This window comes from Glycine soja, chromosome 6, assembly GCF_004193775.1.
Source record: "Glycine soja cultivar W05 chromosome 6, ASM419377v2, whole genome shotgun sequence".
NCBI lineage: Eukaryota > Viridiplantae > Streptophyta > Magnoliopsida > Fabales > Fabaceae > Glycine > Glycine soja.
Genome location: NC_041007.1, coordinates 17177810 through 17203969, shown reverse-complemented (window position 1 = coordinate 17203969; position 26160 = coordinate 17177810). Strand labels below are relative to the sequence as shown.

At 34.0% G+C, this 26160-nt stretch overlaps 1 protein-coding gene and 1 pseudogene across 1 annotated transcript; one reads left to right on the top strand and one right to left on the bottom strand.

Annotated features, from left to right (window-relative positions):
- The first annotated feature begins 1937 nt into the window (after window positions 1-1937).
- LOC114415883 (methyltransferase-like protein 23) lies at window positions 1938-2907 on the top strand. The gene is made up of 4 exons (XM_028380741.1): window positions 1938-2045; window positions 2120-2224; window positions 2308-2394; window positions 2890-2907. Exons 1-4 carry the CDS (start codon window positions 1938-1940, stop codon window positions 2905-2907), a joined length of 318 nt encoding a protein of 105 aa, XP_028236542.1.
- Window positions 2908-3003: 96 nt separating this feature from the next.
- Window positions 3004-25858, bottom strand: LOC114415882 (annotated as a pseudogene).
- Window positions 25859-26160: the final 302 nt, after the last annotated feature.

Below are 26160 nucleotides of genomic sequence, written 5' to 3'. Positions count from 1 at the left end.
TTGCATCATTATTATAAGATAAAAATAATATAGAGAGAGAAAGAGGGGAGATAAATTTACAGGACATTTTACCCTCCTGATTACCAAATAAAAAAGATAAATTTACTATGGTTTCATTGATATCCATTCTCTTAGATTTTTTAACTAGTTATTATTGTTTTTTTTTTCTTCATGGAAATATCTTTTAAAAATTTATTAAATTTACTTTAAATTTTTTTATCTATGCTTGAAATCTTTCTTTTTCGTATAAAATGAGAAGATATCTTATTTCAAAAGATTTAAATGTAAAAATTAAATATAATTGAATGTAAATATATTTATAGTCAAACTAAAATCTTCAATAATAATAAACTCAACAATTGTTTTTTTCATTGTGATCGATTGGAAAAGGAAATCAAAGGGAAAAAGGAAGAGGGGTGTGAAACAGTTTAAAAAATAGCATAAATTATATTAATTACCCATGAGGTTTATAATTATGTCAGCTCAACAATGAAAGGTAAATTATGTAAAAATTTAAAAATTTAAATACTAAATACATCAAATTAATTTTTTGAAGATAATATTCATAAAAAAAATAGAATAAAAAATACAATTAACCCTAAATTTTATAATACGTTGAATTTGATCCGTTGAATTTTTTTAGAATGTATCTAACAGTTATAATTATTTGTTCACCGGTAAACTACTTGAAATAGTGGTTTCACTGTAAAATCCGCCTTGTAACAAAAGAGAGCAGAATGAGAGGAAGGGGGATTCTTAAATATAGATTCCTTCACCAAAAAACTGACTCTTCCTCCTCTTCTCCCCTTTGTTTCTTTCATCGATTGTTGTCAAATTTTTACTTTTTATTTTTGAGTTTCCATATTTTCATTTTTCGATGTTTTTCTCCATAAAAAATCCCCAGTGCCTAAATATCAGCTTGTGGTATGTTATTTATAGCCTAATTTGCCATGCATGATATGGAACAATTTAACTAGTACCTATATGTTCTCATGGGAAGAGAAAACTTATTATTTTGGTCTTTTTTTATAATTATTTGTTAAAAAATTTAGATAGGTGAGAGTTGGGCCAGTGGCCCAAATTATTTTTTTTTAATAATGTTTGATTTTTTGTGTTCTCATTTTATGGACATTGGGCTCAATTTAGCTTTATGATCAAAATCAAATGATTTTTTTTTATCCTGAAAATCAATTCAAATTGAAGCACAAAAGTCATCTTGTCACAATATGTTTAACATATAGAAAAAACAATTTGGTAGACACCAAATGTTATTTAAAGCATGGAGAGAGAAAGAGAAAAAATATAACTATAATAAATATGATATGATGGGAGAAGAAATTTATATTGATAAAGTGTTTAATATATAAGTGTCAATATATTATTATTCTTTACATCTAGGTAGGATTGAGCAAAAAGTGGATTTTTTTTTTTAAAATCAGAACCGATCTATTTTCAAACAACTTTATAAAAGTGATCCAATTAAACAAATCACTTTTTTTAAGCGGGTTTGGATTTTTTCTCCCTCAAAACAATTAGATTTTTTAGGTTTAGTTTGATTTAATTCAATTATCCATTTTATATCCATATATGGATCAATTTCTCTAAAGAAATGAAAAAAAATTGAACTAAACCTCTTTTTAAAAATGATTTAGTTCACCGAACCATTCATAAAGTGATTCAGCCGCTTAGTTTTTCTTTAAAATAGGGGTGAATAGGCATTTTGGTCCATGACTTTTGATCCATTTTGCAAATTAGTCCATATATTTTTGAAATGTAAAAAATAGTCCCTATCTTTACATAAGTTTTGCAAAATAGTCATTGCCGTTAAATTTAAAGTAACTTTGTTAGTGAGGTACATTGTTGGTAATTTTAGTGCCACATAAACTATCCAACGTGACAATTTTGGAGGTTTCAGTTAACTCCTTCCGATGAGAGCCATGAAGGAGAAAGATTGGAATGATGACAACCTTACCATGACCATCGTTTCTCAGCACTGTTTTGGCGATGATTCTGAAGCGCCAAGCTTCTCCATCTCCATCATCGAGGTTCTTCACTTCCTAATCCCACTACACTCTCCATGAATTTCCTAACCAACTAACATTTACTCTTCTTCTCGCAGAACATGAAGGACGAATATGGCCTATTCTTGTGGCCCTGCAACGTAGTTCTCACCGAGTATGTTTGGCAGCACAATCATCGATTTTCAGAAGCCAGCGTTGTTGAGGTACCCTCTTATTTCAAATTCTTATCTAATGTTATGTGCTCATTTATTATTCTCCATTATTTTTTCTTATTGTATTCATGCATCTAGGTGCTAGAACTTCCTTGCCTGGCTTGGTTGCAGCAAAACTCGATGCCTGTGTCACTCTTACCGATGACTTCACCAGATTAGGGGTATTACACTATTACCATCCAATTTTTATTTTATATACTTTTATAAAGATTTCAAATAAAATATTGTCAACCACCAAGCACGTGGATCAATTGCTACATGATTGTTTTGATTTAATCAGTCATCTTTAGTTTGAGTCCTGCCTTGGGTTTGTAGCTGCGTTGCGATGAATAATTGGGGAGAGCACTTACGTGTGATTTTTAAAGATAAAAAACTGGTTGTCAATATGACTCATTGATTTCTATTAATAGTATTCTTATATGATTTTTATAGGCTTGTGTTTAAATTAATGGTTGGATCCTAAAAGTTAATATATCTAGCAGCTGATTGCTTTTTGTTTGGTTTGGGTCTACAAGGAAGTTTGCCATTGATAAGTGATTACATTGGGCATGTGGTGAATAAGTGGAAGTTTGCCAATGCTTGTTTGTGCATGTTCCTGATGTTGAAATTTTATCATATTGTTTTTGTTAATTTGAATGTTGGCCTTCTATTTGTAGGTGTTGGGATTGACATAGGGAGTTTGGGATTCATCCATATTCAATTTACAACCAACAATTATTCTAGGGGCTGATGTGCTGTATGATTCAAACGGTGAGAAAAAATGGGCTGTGTTAGTTATCCGTCACCTTCCTCTGTCTATTAGCAAAGCATCAATGTAAGTGGTAACATTCAATTGGTAGATATAGCTCTTTTTTTTAATCCGGCAGCCATTGTTATTATCCATGTTCTTTTTGCTTTGAGAAAATTCCATTTCATATATAGATGATCACCTTATTATGTTTTTTTTTATCTAATTCTAACCAAACCATAACTGAAAAGCTAATTAAAGTAGCAATGTAGATGAGATACCTAATACCCAGTTGAAGATTAAGCATCAAATCATAATTCTTATGCCCTTTAGAAACTGTATGACCCGATTTCTTAACATCCCCATCAACAGAACCACAAGGGCTCTTCTGTAACTGTACATCACTTTCACACACTCCTCCTCCACCATAAATCATAGAAGCCTCCACAATATCACAAGTGATATCCCCAGCTTCACCATCAAGCTCCCAAATACAAATTCTGGGAAAAATTACACTCTTATTATTACTGTTACTGTTATTATTATTATTATTATTATTATTATTACACTCATCCATTGACACACGTTTCTCATTCACAAACTCTTTCCCCCAATTCCTAGAAGAAGTGCTTCCATTGCGCCACGTGAACACCCTTCTCCCCTTCGAAACACCGTTCTCCCAACACTCTTCGTAATGGTTCCCGTTCTTTCACACCAGCACACCATTGCCGGAGATGGCGTCGTTCTTCCACTCTCCGATGTACTCATTCCCGTTGCGCCACGTGTACATCCCTTCCCATTCTTGTAGGTTGCACCTCCAGAACCCTTATGGCTAACAATGGGTTGCATCATAATTTTTCAATTCAGTCCAAAGACTTGTCACATGAGTTTGCTTACATGGACAAAGGCTTGCCACATAAACATATGACTAACAGTGGAAATTGGATTTTAATAGTAAAGACTTATTAGCATAACAGACGTAAAGATAGGGACTATTTTTTACATTTAAAAAAGATAGGGACTAATTTGCAAAATGAGTCAAAAGTCAGGGACCAAAATGCCTATTCACTCTTAAAATAGTTTAGTTTTTTTAAAGTGGTTTTATTCAATTTTGTATCAATTCAGTTGGGTTTGGGGGGTTTGATACCTCTCTCTCTCTCTCTCTCTCTCTCTCTCTCTCTCTATATATATATATATATGTTGTAGTAGAAGATTTCAATACAAATGCCTATAAAACAAAAGAATTTGCACTCTTTTTTCATGTGAAAAAGCTGCCTTTAATTTTCACGGCTTCAACCTCAACAATAGCCCATTACTTCACATGTGACCTTTAAGTACATTTTTTTGCCTACCAATTATTAAAAATGTTATTAAAAGTTTTTTACAACATTTTAAAAAATATTATCAAATATGAATAAATATTACTAATAATTTTTCACGACATTTTATCAAATGTTGAGTATAACTCACATTGCTAAAACCTACCTTTATCGTCATGGGCTATACAAAACATTTGATCAAATATCGCGAAAACATATTTGATAATTGTTCGAGCTCTAGGACAGTCCCAAACTTTATCAAAAAGTGTACCAAGTCGTTAAAATAATAATAAAATGGTAAGAAACCGAGTATCGAACTTAGGGAACTTGTTTCATTTGGTGAAGTTTCATTCAACAAGCAGGCATTGATATAAAGCCATGTAAAAAGAATTAAATCAAAGATGTATGTGCTATAAATCTAAAAGGACTACAAATACGCTTATCAAAATGGGAGAGAAAACAAATTATTAAAACGTTGGGTCCTTCTACTGAACACTTGATGTAATTAAAATATTTTTTTCTATTTAATGTTATTTTTGTGTTCTATGTTGAGGACTACAATACCAAACACTGATTCCTCGCGTGAAAGGACTAATTCTAATTAAACCTCATTCTCGTATGTCTCGTCGAACTTAGCCTAACCGAACAACATTACAATCACAACATATCAACAACTAAAACCCTACACTCTATGTCTAGTAATGCAGTTATCTAGCCCTGCTCTATCCAGTTCTAGGGATTAATACATTTTCCAATGCTAAAAATCCTAACTTTACACACCAATGGTGATCAGACCAAAAACATGCAATAATTAAGTGCAGATAGAAGCAATGAACACATAAAACAACTTTAAATAGATAGTTAAGAATTTACATCAAGTTCTAGCAGAATTTCCCAACAGAGATACTTAGCCTTCCATCACAAGGCAACACCTTTCAGCTACAAGATGAGGGTTTAAGAAGAAAATAACAGATTACACAATGGTGGGGATGTCTCCTCCACCCTTAGGAACCTAGAAATTACTCTTAAACCTAAAATCCTCTTGAAAGCTGAGGTTTTTGGCTTCCTTGCGTTATTTTTTGCCTCTGTTCTACTCTCTACGTTCTAATCCACGCTCCTCTTGATTTTCCCAACTTCAGCCTTAAAAAGGGCTTTCTATCCTCGAAGGCTCACTTAGCACCATTTTCGCGCTTAGCTCGAGTTAGTGAATATCCGCTGAGCGAGCTGGGCGCGCTTAGCACCAGAAGAGACAAATGTCTCCCTGAGCGAGCTAATGATGCGCTGAGTGCGCAGATGCTTCTCAGATTCTCTTCTAGATTCTCTCAAATCACTAAGCGGACTAAGTGCCTCGCTTAGCGCATGATTCTCGCTAAGCGCACAAGCCTCGCTTAGTGAGACACCAGTTGCTAGCCTTCACAAATTTCATTCTTTTTACCTGAAATTGAATTTAAAACACATTAAATTCACAATGTTGGACATTTCTACTGAACAAAATTAAACTAAACCTAAAAATATGTACAACCCTACAAAAAGAACCATAAATTGGGGGAAAAATAAACATTTTATAAAACTTTTTATACAAAAGTTAGTCGTAAATGATGACTAACAATAATATTTTTTAAATATTGTCAAAAACTTTTAATAATATTTTTAATAAGTGTTAGACAAAAAATATTGCTAAAAATTACATGTATTGTAATGGCCATCAACCAAGAAAAGAATACAAGAAACCTTTATGGCACCATGAACTTCAAGAACCTTGTTAGAACCAAATAACGCACAAAACATTATGTCCAGGATTCCAAAGTTGCTTTCAACACCAACATTGCCTTCTGCCAGATAGGTCTTAGTTCCATCTTATAACACGTTCAGTTCTTATATACTTTGACAATAGCCTTTTGTTGCGTTTTTCCATCAGTTTTGAGTACTAGAAAACTGGCCTCCATTAACTGCAACAACAAAAAATTGAGAAACAAAAAAAGATAAATGAATTAGAACAAACACACATGGTTTAATTAAGCAAGAAGTTTGATTCACCCAATTCAAAATCACAGTTCATAATAGGAAATTCTATATATTCTAGTTAGGTAACTAATCTTAAAAATGCCAAGATTTTAATTCACAATTTACATGCACTATGAATTGTAAAAGTTTTACATACATATTGTCAATTAATCAAATACCATCCTTAATATATTATTATATATGACGATTAGCAATTGAGTGACAGATGTATATATTGGTTATTCAAAAATAATTTGTGTTCGGTGTTAATCACAAGTTAGAACAGATCAACCTAGTGGTGGTGTGACCATTATACAACAAAAAAATCACAAGAAAACAAAATTTGTGAAAAAGAAATACAAACCAACTTTTTTTAGCATTCTCTCACTACTTCTCCCAACAAGTTTGCAATATCAAAGCAATGATATTATGAAGTGGTAAAGTTTTAATGTGACATACTGATATGTATTAATAAATGCAGTGACACTATTATAAAAAATATTTTCTCCGATGCTCCATCAATATCGGTTCAATAAAAACTGTTATCAAAATTAATGCGGAGACATTTATGAAATTACATCCAAATTATTGACATCAGTTATCAAAAAATCATCGTGGAAAGAATTTTTCAACATTGATTTTTTGTATAACCAATGTTGAAATGAGATGGTCAACATCGGTTTATTTAAAACCGTCGTTAAATGGGCTCGGGTCAATACTCATTTTCTCCCTCGTGCTCTTTACTCTCTCGAGCCCTTCTAATGTTTCTCTCTCTCCTAGAGGTTGAAAGAAGCGACACCACCAACAACGTGAGAAGCTTCCCCACAAAGTGTCCCTGTGAGGAGGAGCCTACGACGCTTACTTATCGTGCACGCCGCCACCACAACGGTTATGGGGGTGAGGAAGTGTAAGATGAAGTCGGTGAAGCCGCAGGAACCCGGTGATGGAGGTGGATCTAGTGGTAGACAGGATTTTACGATTAGCGGTGCCAAGCGGTGTGTCCATGGGGATTTATGAGGCGTTGGAGTTGAGGGACAAGGACAAGAGCATTTACAGTGGAAAGTGAGTTCTTAACGCCATTAGGAACATCAACGAGGTCTTGGTTCCCAAACTTGTTACATCAATGTTAGGTAACAAACTTTCTTCCTTCATCTATTTCTTGGTTAATTAATTAATGTGTTGACTAGTTTACCCCTATGAACACTTCTTGTTTGTTGTGAGTTGGTGTTGTTGTTAAACGTAAAAGGAATGAAGGGTAGGTTGGTAGAAATAACGGGGAACGTTATGTTTGTATAATTAGAAGGTTTTGTTTGAGTGTTTGGAAGAGAAGAAGAGAGAAGGATGATTTTGCGATTATGTTGAGAAAATGTTATAAAGTGAATTGAGAATCATTATTTGCATATATTATTTCAAGTTGCATGAAGTATTAGCTTGTGGTTGACTAGAGGTATTTCTTTGAGGTGGGGGAGAAATGTTTGATTGTTCTGCTCAAGTCCTCTTGTTAGGTAATTTTTATGGTTTACACCAATGGAACTTTTTAAGGTACACTTTATGGGATAAAAAAATTTCTAGTCCTTAATATATAAGATCAATAATATGACTCAGAATGTGATTTTTATGGTTCTTAGTTTGCTATGAAGAAAATTGTTATGTTTTATTTAATCAACAATTTATAGTTTCCATGAACTTTTAATCTTTATGAGATATTATTGTGGCCAAGCTCAACCTTATTGTCAAGAGAGGGCTGCAAACAATAAATATTGATTTAAAGATCAATTGGTGTCTGTTTTAGGGCTGTCAGCATTACCTACAAATTTAGGGTGTTAAGATGGATGCATTTAGGGAAAGTCTTGGCAAGAATTGACTAGGTTTTCAAGAAAATGGATATTTTATCCTGTTTGGCTACATAATGAGATATTTGAATTTGTAGGTTAACATTAAAGAAATCTAAGTTAAAATTGATAGTGAGAAGAAAAATTAAGTTAGGCATCACACAAACAATAGTATTGAAGGACCAAGTCTGAATTCAATTCCCAACAACTACAAAACCCACAAGGAATAATTGGATGTTGAAATTATAGTTACAAAATTCTCTAAGCAACCCTATGTATCACCTACCAAATTCACCCTACATGTGCTGTTCACCTAATTCATCATTGGAATCTAAATGCAAAATTAGGCTCATATTGGACATGGGAACTTTGGCGTGCAATTTTTCAGAATTTGTACAATATTTTTGGTAAGCACATCAAATTATAATGAAATTACTTTCTGATGCTTGAAACATCTGTAGAATCTTAAATAATATATTTATTTTTCAAAAATTCTAAATCATGTGTCAATGCAATGTTTTAGCTCTTTTATGTTTATTTATTTGTATATTTACTTTTGTAGCCTTAGTATGCTCATGCTATTGCTGAAGCCATCATGCACACTGCAAATTTCTTTGTGCCTTTAAAAGTAAGTGTATTGCAATCTTGTTGCATTTGATCATTGTTTCTTGTGTAGGTTCATCTGGCCTTTTTCCCCAATCTAAATTTGTCTCTTCATCCAACAACTCAGTTTATGAGAGCCCTGCATTATCCTGCTATTTTTCACTAAACCATTATTAGATAATGTTTTAGTTCTATATAAGTTTGTTTCATTCATTTTTATTATCTATGTAAGCCTCATATTTTCTTTTTTATAATAATGTAGAAAGCATCATAAACTTTTCTTATTTACCCAAGCTGTTACTTTTTATTACTTCAATTAGTAGTTGATACAATCCTTTAATTTGCAATCAAATATATGAAATTGGTGGTGGACCTGGAACATGTGCCAAGGTTATAATGGATTACATAATGTTGAATGGTCCTACAAAAGTTTATAACAATATGACTTACATGTACATTCCATGATACTCAATGTAATACATATTTTTTTATAAAACCAAATTATGGTGCTAGACATAGTTTTTAATTTTTTTTTGAAATAGTGGGTTGTGCTTATATTTTATGTACCCCTATTGTCTGTATACTTCATCTTTCTATGTTGCCTAATTTTTCCATTAGTAACTTCTGTTTAGGGTCAATCTTTAATTTGGGAGTTCTAATTTCATTGAGATATGATATGAGATTATTTTTTATATGAATCCCATTTCTAACCGCTGAAATACAATGTAAAGAGAGAGATAAAACAAGGTTGATTGAAAAGGATTGACAGTTAAAAAATTCAAGTACAGACATAAAAGAAAGGTAGTTTGAAATGATTGCATTGGTAGTTGCAGCCTTACGGGAAAAGTGTATAAAATGCAAGTCCTAATGAAACAAGAGAGATAATATTGTGAATGTCTAATTGAGAGAGAGAGAATAATTAAACTATGAGTAGATTTATGGCACAAATTAATATTATGAATTTTTATTGCATTTAAAATTATAATAACAATTTATAGATATATTTAATGTTAAAAAGTTAGTGGGGGCAACCATCACTTGCCCCCCCCCCCCCCTCATTGTATATGTGAATCCATGCCTGAGTAGATTCACTACTTTAGTAAATTTGTCTTGTGTACCTATATTTCATTGGAATCATATGATTCACGTCTGATTTGCAACTAAAAAGGCATTAGAAAAAACAAAATGAACATTAAAAAAAAAAACAATATCGATCTTATGGAAAAACCGTCTTAGAAAGTTTTCTAAAAAAACCCTCTTAGAAAGTAGAGTTTCTAAGATGATTTTTTGATAAATCGTCTTCAAATCCTCAATTTTTTAGGTTTTTTTTTTATATAAAAAACACATTCTAAGACTATTTCTGAGACAACCGATCCAAAAACCGAGATTCTAAGATAGTTTAAAAATCATCGTGGAAAGTCAACAATGGTTCAAAATCGTCATGAAAAGTGTAAATTAACTGGCTTAGAAAGTCTTTTTTGTAGTAGTGTGGGTAGTGAATCCTTGTTTATGTATTTATGATGCACGAATGCAAAAAAAAAAAATAATAATAATAACTGGGAGGAAGAGAGATCCCAACTAGCCATTGTCTAATAGCTTTGGTGTTTTACACGAGGCCATTACTGTGTAGAGAGAAAGAGTGTGGGGGGCACAAACTCTTTCTGCAACATATCTCCAAAGAAGTACAGCTTGCCAATGTCGCCTTGTGCTTAGAGCTAACTTTCAGCGTACAAATAATAAATAATGTTAACAACATTAGACAAAAGGAATTAAGAATTTCAATACAAGATAATTTAAATCTTCACTTTTGTGCGCTATGATACAAATTGCTTACTGAATCTATGGAAGTTACTTTCTAATGATTCCTTTAAGTACTTAAGGATCGAGTAACTATTCCATTGCTTTTGTACTATGAGCCAAGTGTTGAATCACTTGTCTTCTTAGAACTAGACGTTGAGGCAATATTGTCTAATGGTTGATACTTTAGCTATTCTCCACAACCTTTTTACTCATGCTCTGCTTGTATCTCTTAGAGATAGATAAACATATAGCTTAAGCATGAAGGGTTATCATATAAAATTTATACTTTGTTAATCATCAACACCTTTGGGATTTTATATTTTAGTGCAGTCCAATATGACTTGGACGCATCCAAACTAACAATCTCTCCCTTTTTATGATGACAAACAATATAAGTTTTTATACCAAAAAGGATAAGATGAAGAAATTAAGATCAAGGTATCTGATAAGCGTCAAATTTATCATATTTTCATATGCAATTTAAGACATTTATTTAATACTTTAGGCCTTGTTTTGAATCAAATTTGTTATGTTTCCAATTTTTAATATATTGTAGATATGAATTACGATTTTAGAAGTTTTTAATATGATTTTGTGAGTTTTTACAGATAAATAGAGCAATTTTACAAGGTAGCCTCGCTCAAGCGAGTTATAGGCCACTCAAGCTAGTTCAAACAGAGAAGTACACCAGACAGTGCGTCCAAAAACTAAATTAATTCAAAATAGAGATAATTATGGAGATATAGCTTAGAGATAAATGAAGAGAATCACTTGGAAGATAATTGAAATAGTTAAAACAAATTATATTGGCTGAAGAGTTAATTTCCTTGTTCAAATTATTATTTTGTAAGTTAAGGAGATTATTTGCCTCTATTAAATGCATCTATGATTCTATAAATAGAGAGACATAGACAGTAGCAAAAAAACACATCTCTACACACCACCATTCACTGAAAAACCTTCTTCTCTTTTCTCTTCTTGTATTTTATGAGTGGCTAGTTTCTTTCTTAGCTAGGAGAAGAAGGGATTGAACCCTATTTGATGTAATTTTATCACATTAATATATTGTTTGAGTTCATTATTTACCTTCTATATTTGATGCTTTGTGAGCCTGCACACCTCATAGATGATTCTAGGAATTGGTGTACACTTTGGCAAATCTTGTTGAAACCCAAATTGAATCGGATACTTAATTGGGATTATCTATAGGGATAAAATAATCTTAGTTAAGCCTCGCTAATTCCTAAACGGTAATGTTGATTGCTTGTGTCGGTTTGCCAAGGAATTAGGAATCAAGGCAAGTGATTTAGGATCTATCACCTAAGGGATTAGGGATAGAATACATTAGTGAATTGAGGATGAATGATGTAATGGCGTAGAAGTGTGAGGAATTGCAGCAAATATAGGGATTCCGTGTACAATCTTAACATCTGAACATTATTGTTTTCGTCTATAATTATTATATCGTCAACAAGTAACTTCTTACATTTTCTTTTAATTTCTGTTATTAAATTTTTAGCACATTAATCTCTCTATAAAAATATATCTTTTATTTTCTGTTTTGATTAGTTTTAGTTTTAGGTAGTGTAAAATATAAAAACACAAAAATATCTTTGTATGAAAGTTTTTAATTTGAATATTCAACCTTGCATTATTTCCTTGGGTGACGACTAGAGCTTTAGTTTAGTACTACAATTGGGATTCAGTTACACTTAGTTGACGTAAATCCTACAGTAATTAAAACGTTAATAGTATCAAAAGAGTTTAGAATTTACTATCACACACCACTTACTCTTTGTTTGTGTATCTGAAGAATATAACTTCGATATACAAGAAACTTGTTAAGCATCATAACATAAAGAGATCTTTCAAAGACATAATCAAAGCAAATATTTCATAATCAGAGCAAATATGTTATCATAATGAATGAGCAGATTATGTGAGGATAAATAAGACTCTCCTTGAGTTCATTACCTTATGCATGTATAAGAGAATATGTATTAATCAGAGCATGCATAGCATATGTGTAGGGAGATTAAAAAACATGAAAACACACATATGTGACCACTAGAACACTTGTTTTTATTAAAAATTCAGATGAGTACAAGTGTTTTATAAATCAAAATCTTTATTCTACTTTATCCCTCTTTGTCATCATCAAAAGACACGGGTTTGAAGAGAAAAAGGAAATGACTTTGAACATCATGGTCAACCTTCAATGGGCAGAGGTTAAGGGATAGATGGTGGTGGCTTTGGTAGCGAAGGCAGAGGTGCAAGCATTGGATCAACAATGATGGGTGCAAGAACCTTAGGATGAGATTGTACAACAATGGTTGGTGGTGGTTGGATGGATGGAGGCAACCTTTGTGGCATAAGCATACTCATTTTAAAAAGAACAAAATCATTGAAGGACTTGAGTGAGGACTCCAGGGTGTTCTTGATCAACATATTAGTTTCATGCATTCAAACAAGAAACCTTCTTTCCATAGTTTCTTTCAGGTTGGCCTATTGAAGGCGCAACAGTTCTTGTATCCTCTCTTCAAACACACCAGTTGAAGCAAAGGTGGTCAAGGGAGTCACCTCACGAGGAGTATTGGAAATGTTGACAGTTGCGAGTGCATCTTCAATGATCTGTAGAGGTTGTGAAGTAACTTCAACCAGCATAGCTTCAACAATTCTCTATATTCAATCTTCTCCTACTGTTGTTTGGCTTTATCCTCATTCTGCATCTCCATCAGTTGGAAGTTTCGTTTGTCTTGTTTCCTCTAAGGTTCAACCCCTTTCCTTGACCTGGTACCCAAGGATTCTGATCAAGAGAGAATGGATGCTTTTTAAGTGCAGGAAACTATGCCCAAGCAGTTACAATGACTCTTGTTGTTACAGCTTTAGAATACTTGTACAAGTCAAAGACAAACTGAGAGCGAAGATCAAGAGTATCATGGATGAGGTGTTGATAGGACTCATTATCTTTTTCTTGCCTTAGGAAGCACATCTTCCAATCACTGAATCTATAAATCTTGGCTGGATGCAAGATCTGCACGATACACGTATGATTGGAGGTGTCTTCCTTGTCATATTCTAAAGTGGATGCAAGATAAGAGATTTCATACATGTCTTCAAAATCAAAGAGCATGGCATCATTTTGATCAAACTTAGCGTCCAACTTCAAAGCAACAATCTTCTTAGCAACATCATTTATAAAGTACTTGCTCCAATCATAAGGAATTGGACGTAAGGAAACATTGTCCTTTAGGTCTGGATGAGGCATAGGCTTTTTGTGGGGAGGAAACTTGACTTTCTTCTTCCTAAGGTCCAATGGTGGAAACCTCAGAGCATTGCGATCGAGCATGAACTTGATGGTAGTGGTGGGTCTGATGTGAATACCAAGAGGATAATTTGACCATTTATCAATCAACTCGCATTGCATCATAATCATCCTAACATTATATATGTCATCCTTAGTCAGAGGAAGGGTTTGCTGACCATAGACTAATGGAAAAAACTTGTACATAGGAGTGAATAATGGGGTGTACTTTAGACACAAAAAAGGCAGTAGGAAATTATCACATGATGGATCAATTTGTTAGGCGTCAATCTTGCGAAACCATCCAATGATATCCTTATCATATGTTACCTTTTCTCTGCAGGCCCCTGATGGAATCTTGTAAACATTCGTATGTTGAGCCGCAGTGGATGAAGGCTTGGATACCTTGGGTTGAAGTCTCTTCCATGATGGTGGAGGAAGAACTTCAATCCCTGTTGGTGGATCCATCTCAATAGAGGAAGATGCAACTTGTAAATATGTATGCATGGACGGAGGGTAAGTAACTACTTCTTCTTCAATGTCCAATGGAAATTGCATCCAATCCACCGGAGATTGGAATTTCGCATCCAATCTTCTTTGAATGTTGTAAGCATTCTCAGAAAGAAAGACCACTAGAAAACACAATCGTGCAATATCTTCATTGGTTAGGTTGGGGTCGATGGTAGGTGGACCTTGATGTTGGAAGCGATCAAGGTGGATGGGTGATGGAGGTGCTTCATAATGAACTTCATCATCCATATTGGCAGTGGACTCAGTTCTCTTCTTTTTCTTAAGATGAAAAGTCTCAGTGCATTAAAGACTGTGTTCAAACTGTTAAACAGTTGAAATTTGATGTCGAACAGGTTGAATGTCAGTTGGGGGAGGGTCATCGGCAGTATCATTGGCAATTGAAGATTTTTCACCCTTTGGGCGCTTGGGTCTTTGAGCTCCTCTCTTTTCTCGTTTGCTAGCACGGGGTTGAGAAGAAGAAGGAAGAACCTTCTGTGTTGGTTTCACCTTCTTCACATGAGGCACACAGGTCTCATCTAAAGGTGGTGTAGCGTTGTGTTTCCTGAAGACCAAAGGCCTATTGTCCTCATCCTCAATCTCACTGAGTGCCCTAAGGAGTTTAGAAGTGGATAAAGGCTTTTGCTTCTTAGGTGTTGGTGTTTGGACACATGAGTCGTGGCATTTGTTTCCTTGGGAGCAGCGAGAGTGGGAGGTGGATGCTATTGAGCGGGTGCAACCTTGGACGAAGGTGTGTCCATACTCTTCTTGGTTCTCTACTCAGCTTGAGCAATGGCTTCATCTGCGTCCACTCTTTCTTCTTCAACAACTTTCTCCCAAACTGCGTCCAGCTGGTCGTCCCGCCCAGTGTTGACTCCAAACTTCTGATGAAGTTCAGAAAGTATGGAATCATCCACTTGGGGTGTGTGTTGGAACTAGCCAACATTTGCCAATCTCATTTTGGAGATGTTCTCTTGACTGAAGCTTTTTTGCTTTGGTATAAACAACTCGTCCAGGTAGATTTGATCTTGCACATCTATAGATGTCTCATACATGAACTTTCTCATTACTCCATGGACTTCAAATACCTTAATGAGGATGACACTATGGTAGATGTCTTTCCTAATGCTCTTGTCCTTCATCACTTTAGTTGCAAAATAGTTGAAGAGAATTTGGCGTAAGTCAAAGGGAGTGCCCTCCATTTGGATAAGAAATACTTTGAGCCCTGTTTGTGAATAATTTCCTTGTTGACTATCCACTAAAAGATTTTGGCCTTGCTTAGTAGTGTTCCATATCACCTTGGGGTCTTTGCCAAGTAGGGTCCTCACACGGAGTTCCCAATGTGGTCTTCAAGTTCATATCCCCAGTTGTTCATGAACTTGGTTTCGTGATGCTCGCAACCAATTGCTTGAGTGATAGTTTTAACAGGCAGCTTCATTGGTATCCCTAGTACTTTTCCAGCAAAGTATCCTCCACTGTCTTCGTTTCTGTAGATTTTGGCAGCCCTCCAAAACTCCCTGATAAGTTCAGGCACCACCATCTTGTGGTCTTCAAAGAAGTGGTGAATGTCACACAACATGAGATAAGCTTTGATGGCATAGCCAGCGTTTTCCAGTGAGATGATATCGAAGAGGTGTTTAATATGAACTCCTGGTTCCTTGTCCTTCATTGTGACTTTCATAGCAAGGATAGTCACGGGTGCAAGTCTGTTGATCTGAACAGGAGAATCGTCCTCTGAGGATGCAGAGGGAGTGTTGTTTCAAAAGTCAGGTGTGGCTTGGACATCTCAGGGTTGGTTTTGTTTCTTGGCCATTTTTAGGGTTTTAGGAAGTTTCTGAGTGTCTGAGGGAAGATAGGTTAGGATGCAGAGAGGTTTCTGAGAGAGAGAATGTGAAAAGTTTACAAAAGGTTTTGATAGTGAAATATTGTAATGATGAATGATGGTGACAGTTAAATGTTTGGGGTGAAAAGAGAGAAACTGATCATAGGGGGGAGTTGAAAAGATGTGGGCTTTTTCAAAAAAGATTCAACTTGCTTTAGGTGACTCATCACAAGTACACTCAAAATGATATGTTTTACTAAACTTGTGTCTAGGGTCACAGTCCATATATTGGATGCATGTTTGTTGTGCATCAATACTGACTAAGCTCATTGGACGATAGGTCCTCTAGACGCTTAGTGGTGTGTTAAGATTTCACACATGGATTTGAAACTTCATTCCACATGGAATATGCCAAGCCTTTCTCTTAAAGAGATTATCCTATCCTCAGTAAGGGGTTCTGTAAATAAATCAGCAAACTGATCTTTTGTGGATACAAACTATAATTCTATAGTACCCTTCTGAACGTGATCCCTTATGAAGTGATGTGTTTTTTATGTGTTTGGCACATGAATGCATGATGAGATTTTTAGAAAGATCTATGGCAATAGTATTATCACAAAAGATAGGAAATTGCCTCTGAAATAAGTTGTAATCCTTAAGCTGATGTTTGATCCACAAGACTTGAGAACAACAACTTGCAATTGATATATACTTTGTCTCTGCTATCAAGAGAGCTATTGTCCCTTGTTTCGTGCTCGTCCAAGAAACTAAGCATCCACCAATGAAGTGACAACCTCTATTGGTGTTTTTTCTTTCCACTTTATTTCTAGCAAAATCCACATCACAGCAACCAAGCAACCTATGTTCCTTTTCTCTCTTAAAGCATAGACCAAGGTTAGGAGTTCCAATCAAATATCTAAATATGCGTTTAATAGCAGATATATGACCTTCCCTTGGTTTTGTTTGTAATTTGGCACAGAGGCATACATTGAAGATAATGTTAGGTCTAGATGCAGTGAGATAGAAAAGAGATCCTATTATTCCTCTATATGTCTTTTCGTCCACCTGCTTTGATTCTTCGTCCAGTCCAAGTATAGTGGTTGGATGAATAGGCGTTTTCATTTGCTTTGCATCGTCCATCTTAAACTTCTTCAGAAGTTTCTTCACATACTTGGTTTGATGTATGTATATGCCTTCCTCTATTTGCTTGATTTAAAGTCCAAGGAACAATTCCAATTCTCCTATCATACTCATCTCAAACTTTACCTGCATAAGCTTGGAAAAATCATCGCCCAAAGAGTCATTAGTAGCACCAAATATGATATCATCCACATATATCTAGACGATCAAGAATTGACTTCCATAATCTTTACAAAATAGAGTAGTATCTACCTTTACTCTAATAAAGCCATTTTCAGTTAAAAATGAGCTTAATTTTTCATACCAAGCTCGAGGAGTTTTCTTTAAACCATACAAAGCTTTATTAAGTTTGAAAACATGATGAGGGTAGATAAAACACTAAAACCCAAGGGGTTGTTCCACATAGACCTCTTCCTTGATAAATCCATTAAGGAACATGCTTTTTACGTGCATTTGATACAACATCATACCATGATGAGTAGGAAAGGGTAATAAAATGTGTATTTCCTCTAGACGATCAACATGAGCAAAAGTTTCAATATAATCTACACCTTTCTGTTGTGAGTAACCTTTGGCTACAAGCCTAGCCTTGTTCCTCACAACTTTACCTATTTCGTCCAGCTTGTTTCTGAACACCCACTTTGCTCCAACAATAGATTTGCCTTTTGGTGAGTTCTTCAAGCTTTTAGACATCATTCTTCTGAAACTAGTCCAGCTCTTCTTGCATTTCTTTGACCCATTATTTATCAAACATAACATCATCTATGTGTTTTGGCTTAATCTCGGAAATATAGAGTTGTATGCTTGAGAGAGTTCCTTGTCTGGACTTTGTCCTTAGGATCACCAAGGATCTGGGACTCTGAATGATGTTTCCTCAGCAAGCGTCCAGTTGGTTCTCTGACTTCTTCAGGTTGATTGTCCATTGGTGCATTGGATGCAAGTTTGTCTTAACTAGACGCAACAACAAACTTGACGATGTTTTCTATTTTCATCTCTGCAAAGGACTCATCCAACTCTAACATTGTAGTGTTACGCTTATTGTCATTAAATCTTACATGAATGGCATATTCCACAATCAAGGTTCTAGAGTTATACACTTTATATGCCTTGAACGATTCAGAGTATCCAAGTAAGATTCCATAATCACATATGGAGTCAAACTTTCCACGGTTATCCTTGGTGTTTAAAATGAAACATTGACATCCAAATGGGTGGAAATAAGAGATGTTGGGCTTATGTCCCTTCCACAATCCATAAGGAGTCTTCTTTAAGATTGGCCATATATTTGTTCTGTAAATAATAAGCAGTGTTTATTGCTTCAGCCCAAAAGTGTTTGGGAGTTGAGTGATCTATAAGCATGGTTCTAGTCATTTCTTGAAGAGATCTATTTTTCCTTTCAACAACTCCATTTTGTTATGGTGTTCTTGGAGTGGAAAAACTATTGTGAATATCATTCTCCTCACATAATTTTTCAAAAAGATCTTTTTCGAACTATCCTCCATGATCATTCCTGATTGAAGAGATACAAATGTCTTTTTCATTTTGAATCTTTTTCTAGAATTTATAAAAGGTACCAAAAGACTCATCCTTGTGGGTTAGAAACTTGACCCATGTCCATCTAGTGTAATCGTCCACTATGACTAGACCATATTTGCATCCAGAGAGGGATGCAGTCCTTGTTGGTCCAAACAAGTCAAGGTGTAAGAGCTCTAAAGGCCTAGAAGTGGAAAACCCATTTTTAGATTTAAAATAAATTTTTACTTGTTTCCCTTTCTAAAAAGTTTCACAAAGAGAATCATCTTGATATGAAAACTTTGGAAGTCCTCTTACGAGACAATGTCTTTGCAGCTTTGAGATCAACCTCAAGCTAGCATGACCAAACTTCTTATACCATACCCAATGATGTTCTTTGACTAAAAGTAAGCATGACACCTTTTGACTGGATAGATCACCAAGTTTAATCTTACAAAAATTTCCTTGTCTCTTAGCAAAAAGAGTGAAGGGTTGTCCTTGTTCTGGATGATACACATATCCATGTTAAAAGTGACATTGTATCCATTATCACATAATTGAATTATGCTTAGTAGATTATGCTTTAACCCTTTAACAAGTAAAACATTATCAATAGGAAGATATGGAGGAATATAGACTTTACTTACACCAGTTATCAAACCTTTCCAATTCCCTCTGAAAGTGACCACCCCACCAGGCATAGGGCTTAGATGATGCCAAAGAATCAAGAGTTAAGCAAATTCCAAAGATTCAAGAATCAAGTTTCAAGAATCAAGATTCAAGGATAAAATCAAGATCAAGATTCAAGACTCAAGATTCAAGAATCAAGAGAAAACTTAGTCAAGATAAGTACTAAATTTTTTTTTCAAAACATTGAGTAGCACAAGAAGTTTTCACAAAATCATTACCAAAGAGTTTTACTTTCTGGTAATCGATTACCAGAAGGTAGTAATCGATTGCTAGTAGCCAACATTGTTTTCAAAACTGGTTTACAAAGTTGTAATCGATTACATGAATCGATTACCATGAGCATGTAATCGATTACCAGTGTTTTAAAATGTTAGATTTCAAATTTCAAGAGTCACAACTTGTGTTTAAACATTTTCAAATCATTTTAAATTTGTGTAATCGATTACACAATACTTGTAATCGATTACCAGTGTTTCTAAACGTTTTAATTTTCAAATTTAAACATGAGGAGTCATATCTATTGATGTATAATCGATTACACCTTGATGGTAATCGATTACCAGTGACTGATTTCGAAAAATAAATTTCTAAAAGTCACAATTCTTCAAGTGACTTGTTTCTGAAGTTTTTTTTTAAAAGTCACAACTTTTTAAGTGACTAGTTTTCAAAATAGTCACAATTTTTAAAGGGTGACTAGTTTTAAAGAAATTACCAAGAGTCCTAAACTTTAACTTGAGTCATCAAGAGATTATAAATATGTGACCATGGCATGAATTTCATAACATCCTTCAACACTTTCTACAGAACTTTCTAATTCATTTCTCTTCATCTTTCTAAAAGTTTTTGTTCAACACTTTCTCTTCCAAGAAAAGTTCATTGTTCAAAAACTTGTGTTATTCATCTTTTTCTCTCTTCTCCCTTTGCCAAAAAAATAGAAGGACTAACCGCCTGAATTATTTTGTGTCTCTCTTCTTTCTTCCAAAAGATTCAAAGGACTAACCGCTTGAGAATTATTTTGATTCTTCCCTTCCCCTTAAACAAAAGATTTCAAAGGACTAACCGCCTGAGAATTCTTTGTCCCAACACATTGGAGGGTACATCTACTTGGGGATTGTTATACTGAGAACAAGAGAGGGTACATCTCTTGTGGATCAGTTCAAGTGGAGGGTACATCCACTTGGTTTTTTCAAAGAGAACAAGGGAGGGTACATCCCTTATGGATCTTTGGCTTATAAAGGATTTTACAAGGTTGAAAGAAATCTCAAGAACCGCAGGTTGCTTGGGGACTGGATGTAGGCATAGTTTGTGACCGAACCAGTATAAATCTTGTGTTTGTCTTCTTCTTCCCTACACTCTTTAATTTCCGTTGTGTACTTTTAATTGCCGCTTTTACTTTTGGTTAAGTTTCTATTTCTGTTCTTTACTTTCTTAACTTTGTAGTAAAAGCCTAATCGAATCTAGTAACATTAAGAAGGTTATATTTTTAATTAGTCAAGACACATTAATAATTAATTCAACCCCCCTTCTTAATTATTCTAAGGCCACTTGATCCAACAGTGTCATGAGCACCACTGTCCAGGTACCATGACTAGTGTTTCTTTCTTGCTATCAAAGAGGTCTGCAACGAGAATTATTTTATTCTTAGGTACCTAAATCATTTTGGGTCTTTTTCCTGGTTATCTTGTAGGTTTTGGTAAGCACTGCATGGACCCTTTGATGGGTTCCCCTTTTCAGAGAGGTTCTTGCACTTATGAGTTTCATGATCCCCTTTTCCATAGAAATAACAAACAGTTACTTCTTCACCATGCACAACCTTTTTGCCTTTGAAACCATGGCTAGATTTATCTTTAGGGTTTCTTTGCACCTAAATAATTTTATTAAGAGCTTTATGACCACTAACAAATTTTCCTAGGTTATCTCTCAAGGTTTCTATCTTATTATAAAGTTTTTCAATCTCAGGAGGTAGTTCCTTCAAGACCTCACATTCTCAAAGCTTATAGTTTAAATCAGAAGAAATCTTTTTATAATGCTGACATTTCATCCAGAGATCTAATTTCTTCCTTTTTCAACTAATCAAGCTCATTATTAGCAAGCATGCATTCTTTTTGAAGTAAGAGCTTTTGTTTAAGCATTTCCTTGTTCTCTTCTTCTGAATTTTCAAGAGTTGTGGTTAAGGATTTCATCTTTTCTGCCAAGTCTTGAAAATCCTTAAGAAGGATTTTTGGTCCACAGGATACCTTTTCGTCCAGTAATGCCCCGGTGATCAGACTTAGCTCGTCATCTTCTTCATCAAAGTCATCATCCTTAGATTCTTCTCCTGAAGCATCATTAATAATAAGGGCTTTGGAAGATGACTCTTTGGATGCAAAGTTATGTTTTGGTCTTTGAACCCTAAGGGCTAATGACTTCCATTTCTTTGTTCTTTCACCTTGAGCAAGCTCTTGCTGGTGGACTTTAAGAATTTTAATGAGCTCTTCAAGAGTCATTGAATCTAGATTTTGGATGGTTATTAATGTTGTAACTTGAGGTTTCCACTTTCTAGATAAACTTCGTAAGATTTTATCAATGTGATCATAATTATCATAATGTCTACCTAGAGAGTGAAGCTCGTTCAAAATGGTTTGGAAGCGTTGAAACATGGTTTGGATATCTTCTCCATCTTCTATACTAATGAGTTTATACTTATGTGTTAGAAGGCTCAACTTGTTACGTTTTACCTCTAAGGACCCTTTTTAGGTAATGGCTAAGGTATCTTACACCTGTTTGGTGCTTCTAAAGATGTGAACTTTGGAATATTCTTCTTGTGATAGAGTACACAACAAAATGTTCCTTTCGCATGAATTAAGAAGAAATATGGACTTATAATCATCTATCTATTTGTTCCCGGGGATCTCGTTCTTCTGAGCATTTAAAGGAATATGATTGTCCTTTTCTACAACATCCCACTTATCAACGTGAGTGGATTCAAAGAAGCCAATCATTCTTTCCTTCCAGTAGTCATAGCTGGCTCCCTTGAACATGGGAGGCTTGTTCGCAACAAATCCTTCTTCCATCATTTCAAGAATTTTCTTTCCTTTACTCTATCGAGAGCTTAACCCAGAGATAAATCCTTGATACCAATTGAAGTACCTGAAACACACTAGGAAGGGGGGGGGGTTGAATAGTGTGATGGATAAAAACTTAGTCTTTTGAAAACTTTTCTCAAATAGATATCAATGGATGATAGGATTTGTCCAAGGAGTTAGAAATCACTTTGTACGTTAAAAACCAGTTTGCAAAACTTGGACACAATAGTGTAGAAGTAAACTATAGAGATGGACTAGTTATATAGAAGCAGTAAAGAAAACACAACAATTTTATATTGGTTTACCCCAACTCTTGGGATACGTCCAGCTCTCCTTCAAAACTTGAAGAGTTCAACTAATCAAATCTTTGATTACAACCAAGTATTCTCTATGGCACTTTTGGTTACAATGAGTACTCTCTAGGATATTCCTGACACTACCCTTAATCTCCCCCTGAGATTAAAACCAAAGTATTCTTTATCATTAATCTTCCCCTAAGATTAAGACCCATGTATTCTTTATCACTAATCCACTCCTGGCTTTCACAAACAAATATGTTTGATAGAAAGTGTATTCTAATCACTCAAGGAGTGTTTGCCCAATAAGCTTGAATACAATGAAACTTGTTAACTTACCAAAGCTAAGATTCACTCAAGTTTCTTTCGTCCAATAAGACTGATAGCATTACAACACTTTGTTCATTTTGACTCAGATTATTCTCTTATGATTCGACAACCTTAACTCAAACATCTTCAAGCTTTATATAGACTTCAAAACTTCGATCCATTGAGAGATCCCAACTAGTTGTTGTCAATAGCTCTAGCGTTTTACACGAGGCCATTACTATGCAGAGAGGGAGAGTGTGAGGGCCATAAACACTTTCTGCAGCATATCTTTAGAGAAGTACAACTTGTCAGTGTCGCCTTATACACAGAGATGATTTTTAACGTACAAATCGAAAATAACATTAACAACATAAGACAAAAAGAATTAAGAATGTCAAGACAAGACAATTTAAATATTTCCTTTTGTGTGCTATTGCACAGATTGCTTCCTGAACCTATGAACGTTACTTTCTGATGATTCCTTTCAGTACTTGAGGATTAGAGAGAGAGTGTGTGGGGCCACAAACACTTTCTACAACATATCTTTAGAGAAGTACAACTTGCCAGTGTCGCCTTATACTTAGAGATGATTTTTAACGTACAAATCGAAAATAACATTAACAACATAAGACAAAAAGAATTAAGAATCTTAAGACAAGACAATTTAAATATTTCCTTTTGTGTGCTATTGCACAGATTACTTCCTGAACCTATGGACGTTACTTTCTGATGATTCCTTTCAGTACTTGAGGATCGAGTAACTGTTCCATTACTTTTGTACTATGAGCCAAGTGCTAAAACACTTGTCTTCTTAGAACTGGACACTGAGGTAGTATCATCCAATGACTTATACTTTAGCTTTTGTCTGGAGCCTTTTTAGTCATGCTTTTTGGTTGTATCTCATAGAGATAGATAAACCTGTAGCTTAAGCATGAAGGGTTAACATATAAAATTTATACTTCATCAATCATAAAAAACTTAGGGATTTAATTGTTTGGTATAGTCCAATATGACTTGGACGCTGTCAGACTTAACAATCATCTATTATTCAATTTATTCTAAACAAAATTACATAAAAAAATTTATATATAAGATAAGCTTGACAATGAGATAGATTAGAGGTACGTTGAATATCTCCATTTCCATCCATGCAAAAGATAGGACATGTTTAGGTTTAAAATAGATAGATTTATATTTTTTAAACCATTTCCCATCCTGATTGAGTTTTATCATATTTGGGTAAACCTATGAGGAACCCATCACATTTTTCTATAATTTTAATTTACTTATATATTTTAAAATATTAATTTTATATTTACAATTGAAATTTATTTTATATTTTGTTTCTTGAAAAAATATCTAATTTGGTTGCTATCATCCACCATTGATAAAATATCATTTAATATTAAAATTTACATATTTTTGTTCTTTATTAATATACAAACATTTAGTTTTATTTTCTTTATAATCTGAATATTTGTTTATGTTTCTTATTTTGTTAAAAAAACAAAACTTTAAAATCATGTTTTAAAGAATATTTTAAATCTATTATCATAGATCTAATACATGTTTATGTCAATGTGAGTTAAAAATTCATTTAATATGGACTTATGAAGGTAATACATAAAAAGAACTAACAACTAACATGATAGTGCCTTTTAATTAATCACATGTCACAACTTAATTTGAACAAAAAGAGGACAAATGTGAAGTAAAATAATAACTTCAATTTGGTTATAAAAATAACACAAAATAATATTAAAAAATTATTATATAACAGTATAATTTTTTTAAAAAAATTGGGCCCTTTTTAGTCATAAGTCTTGTATCATCACACCTCGAGACAAGGTCCAAGATCGACATTGATACCTAAGAAACTCAATTATCTAGCAATTGTGTTGGACCTAGTTAGTATCTACTAATACTATGGTTACCATTATGGAAGCAAGACATGAATATAGTTGAATAATTAAAGCTTAAATATGTTTTTGATTCCTAATGATATTCGATTTTTGTGTTTGCTCCTTAATAAATTTTTATTATGCATTGAGTCCCTAATAAAACAACACTTTTGTTTTTGGTCCTTAACATTTTGTTTTAGTTCCTGGTAAATTAGTAAATTTTGTATTTGTTTCCTAATAAATTAGCGAATTTTGTCTTAGTCCCAACTAATAACAAATGGAAAAATTTATTAGGGAGAAAACACAAAATTTGCTAATTTATCAGGAACAAAAAAAGTGTCAATGACCAAAAATAAAATTGTTGTTTTATTAGGAACTTAATGCAAAACAAAGATTTATTAAGAAGCAAACACAAAAATAAAATATTTATTAAGAATAAAAAACATATTTAAGTCAATAATTAAATACCTGATCCTTGATGAAATTAGTCCAATAGAAGCGAGCTTGGGCTCCTTTGTAGGAATCACTAGAAACTAGGAAAGTGGTTTAGGACCATCTTTCCATGTTTTATATACTCAAGGATCACCATGGATTCAAGTCATTCAACTATTATGAACAAGTTCAGGAACCTTCTTGTGATCAAGATTCTACTTAAGAAGTAAATCACTCATATTTGCCAAGTCTTCTTCAACATACTTGTAGGGTATGCCCTTAAAATTAAGGGTCAATTCCACCCTTTTGACATAAGGGCTGGCACACATCCCGTGTAGGATCACCTTGTTTTGCTTAGCCATTGCTATAGACTTACTTTGTACTCTATAGTATGTTGTATTGGATATGATAAATTGATGATGGAGTTCATGTTATGTTAGTACAATGGTTGTTTATATATATTGTTCTGAACTTGATCCCCAAGTTTCCTATGTGGGAATAGAATATAATGTGATTGTGAATTGATTTAAATCAATTTTGGTTAAAATGCAAGTGTTTCCATGATGATGTGAGTGTAATCTTCAAGACTTTAACTATATTTTAGTCCTTTTACCTTGAAAAATAATTCTCTTTGTTTATTAAAGCAAAACTTACAAAGGGTATA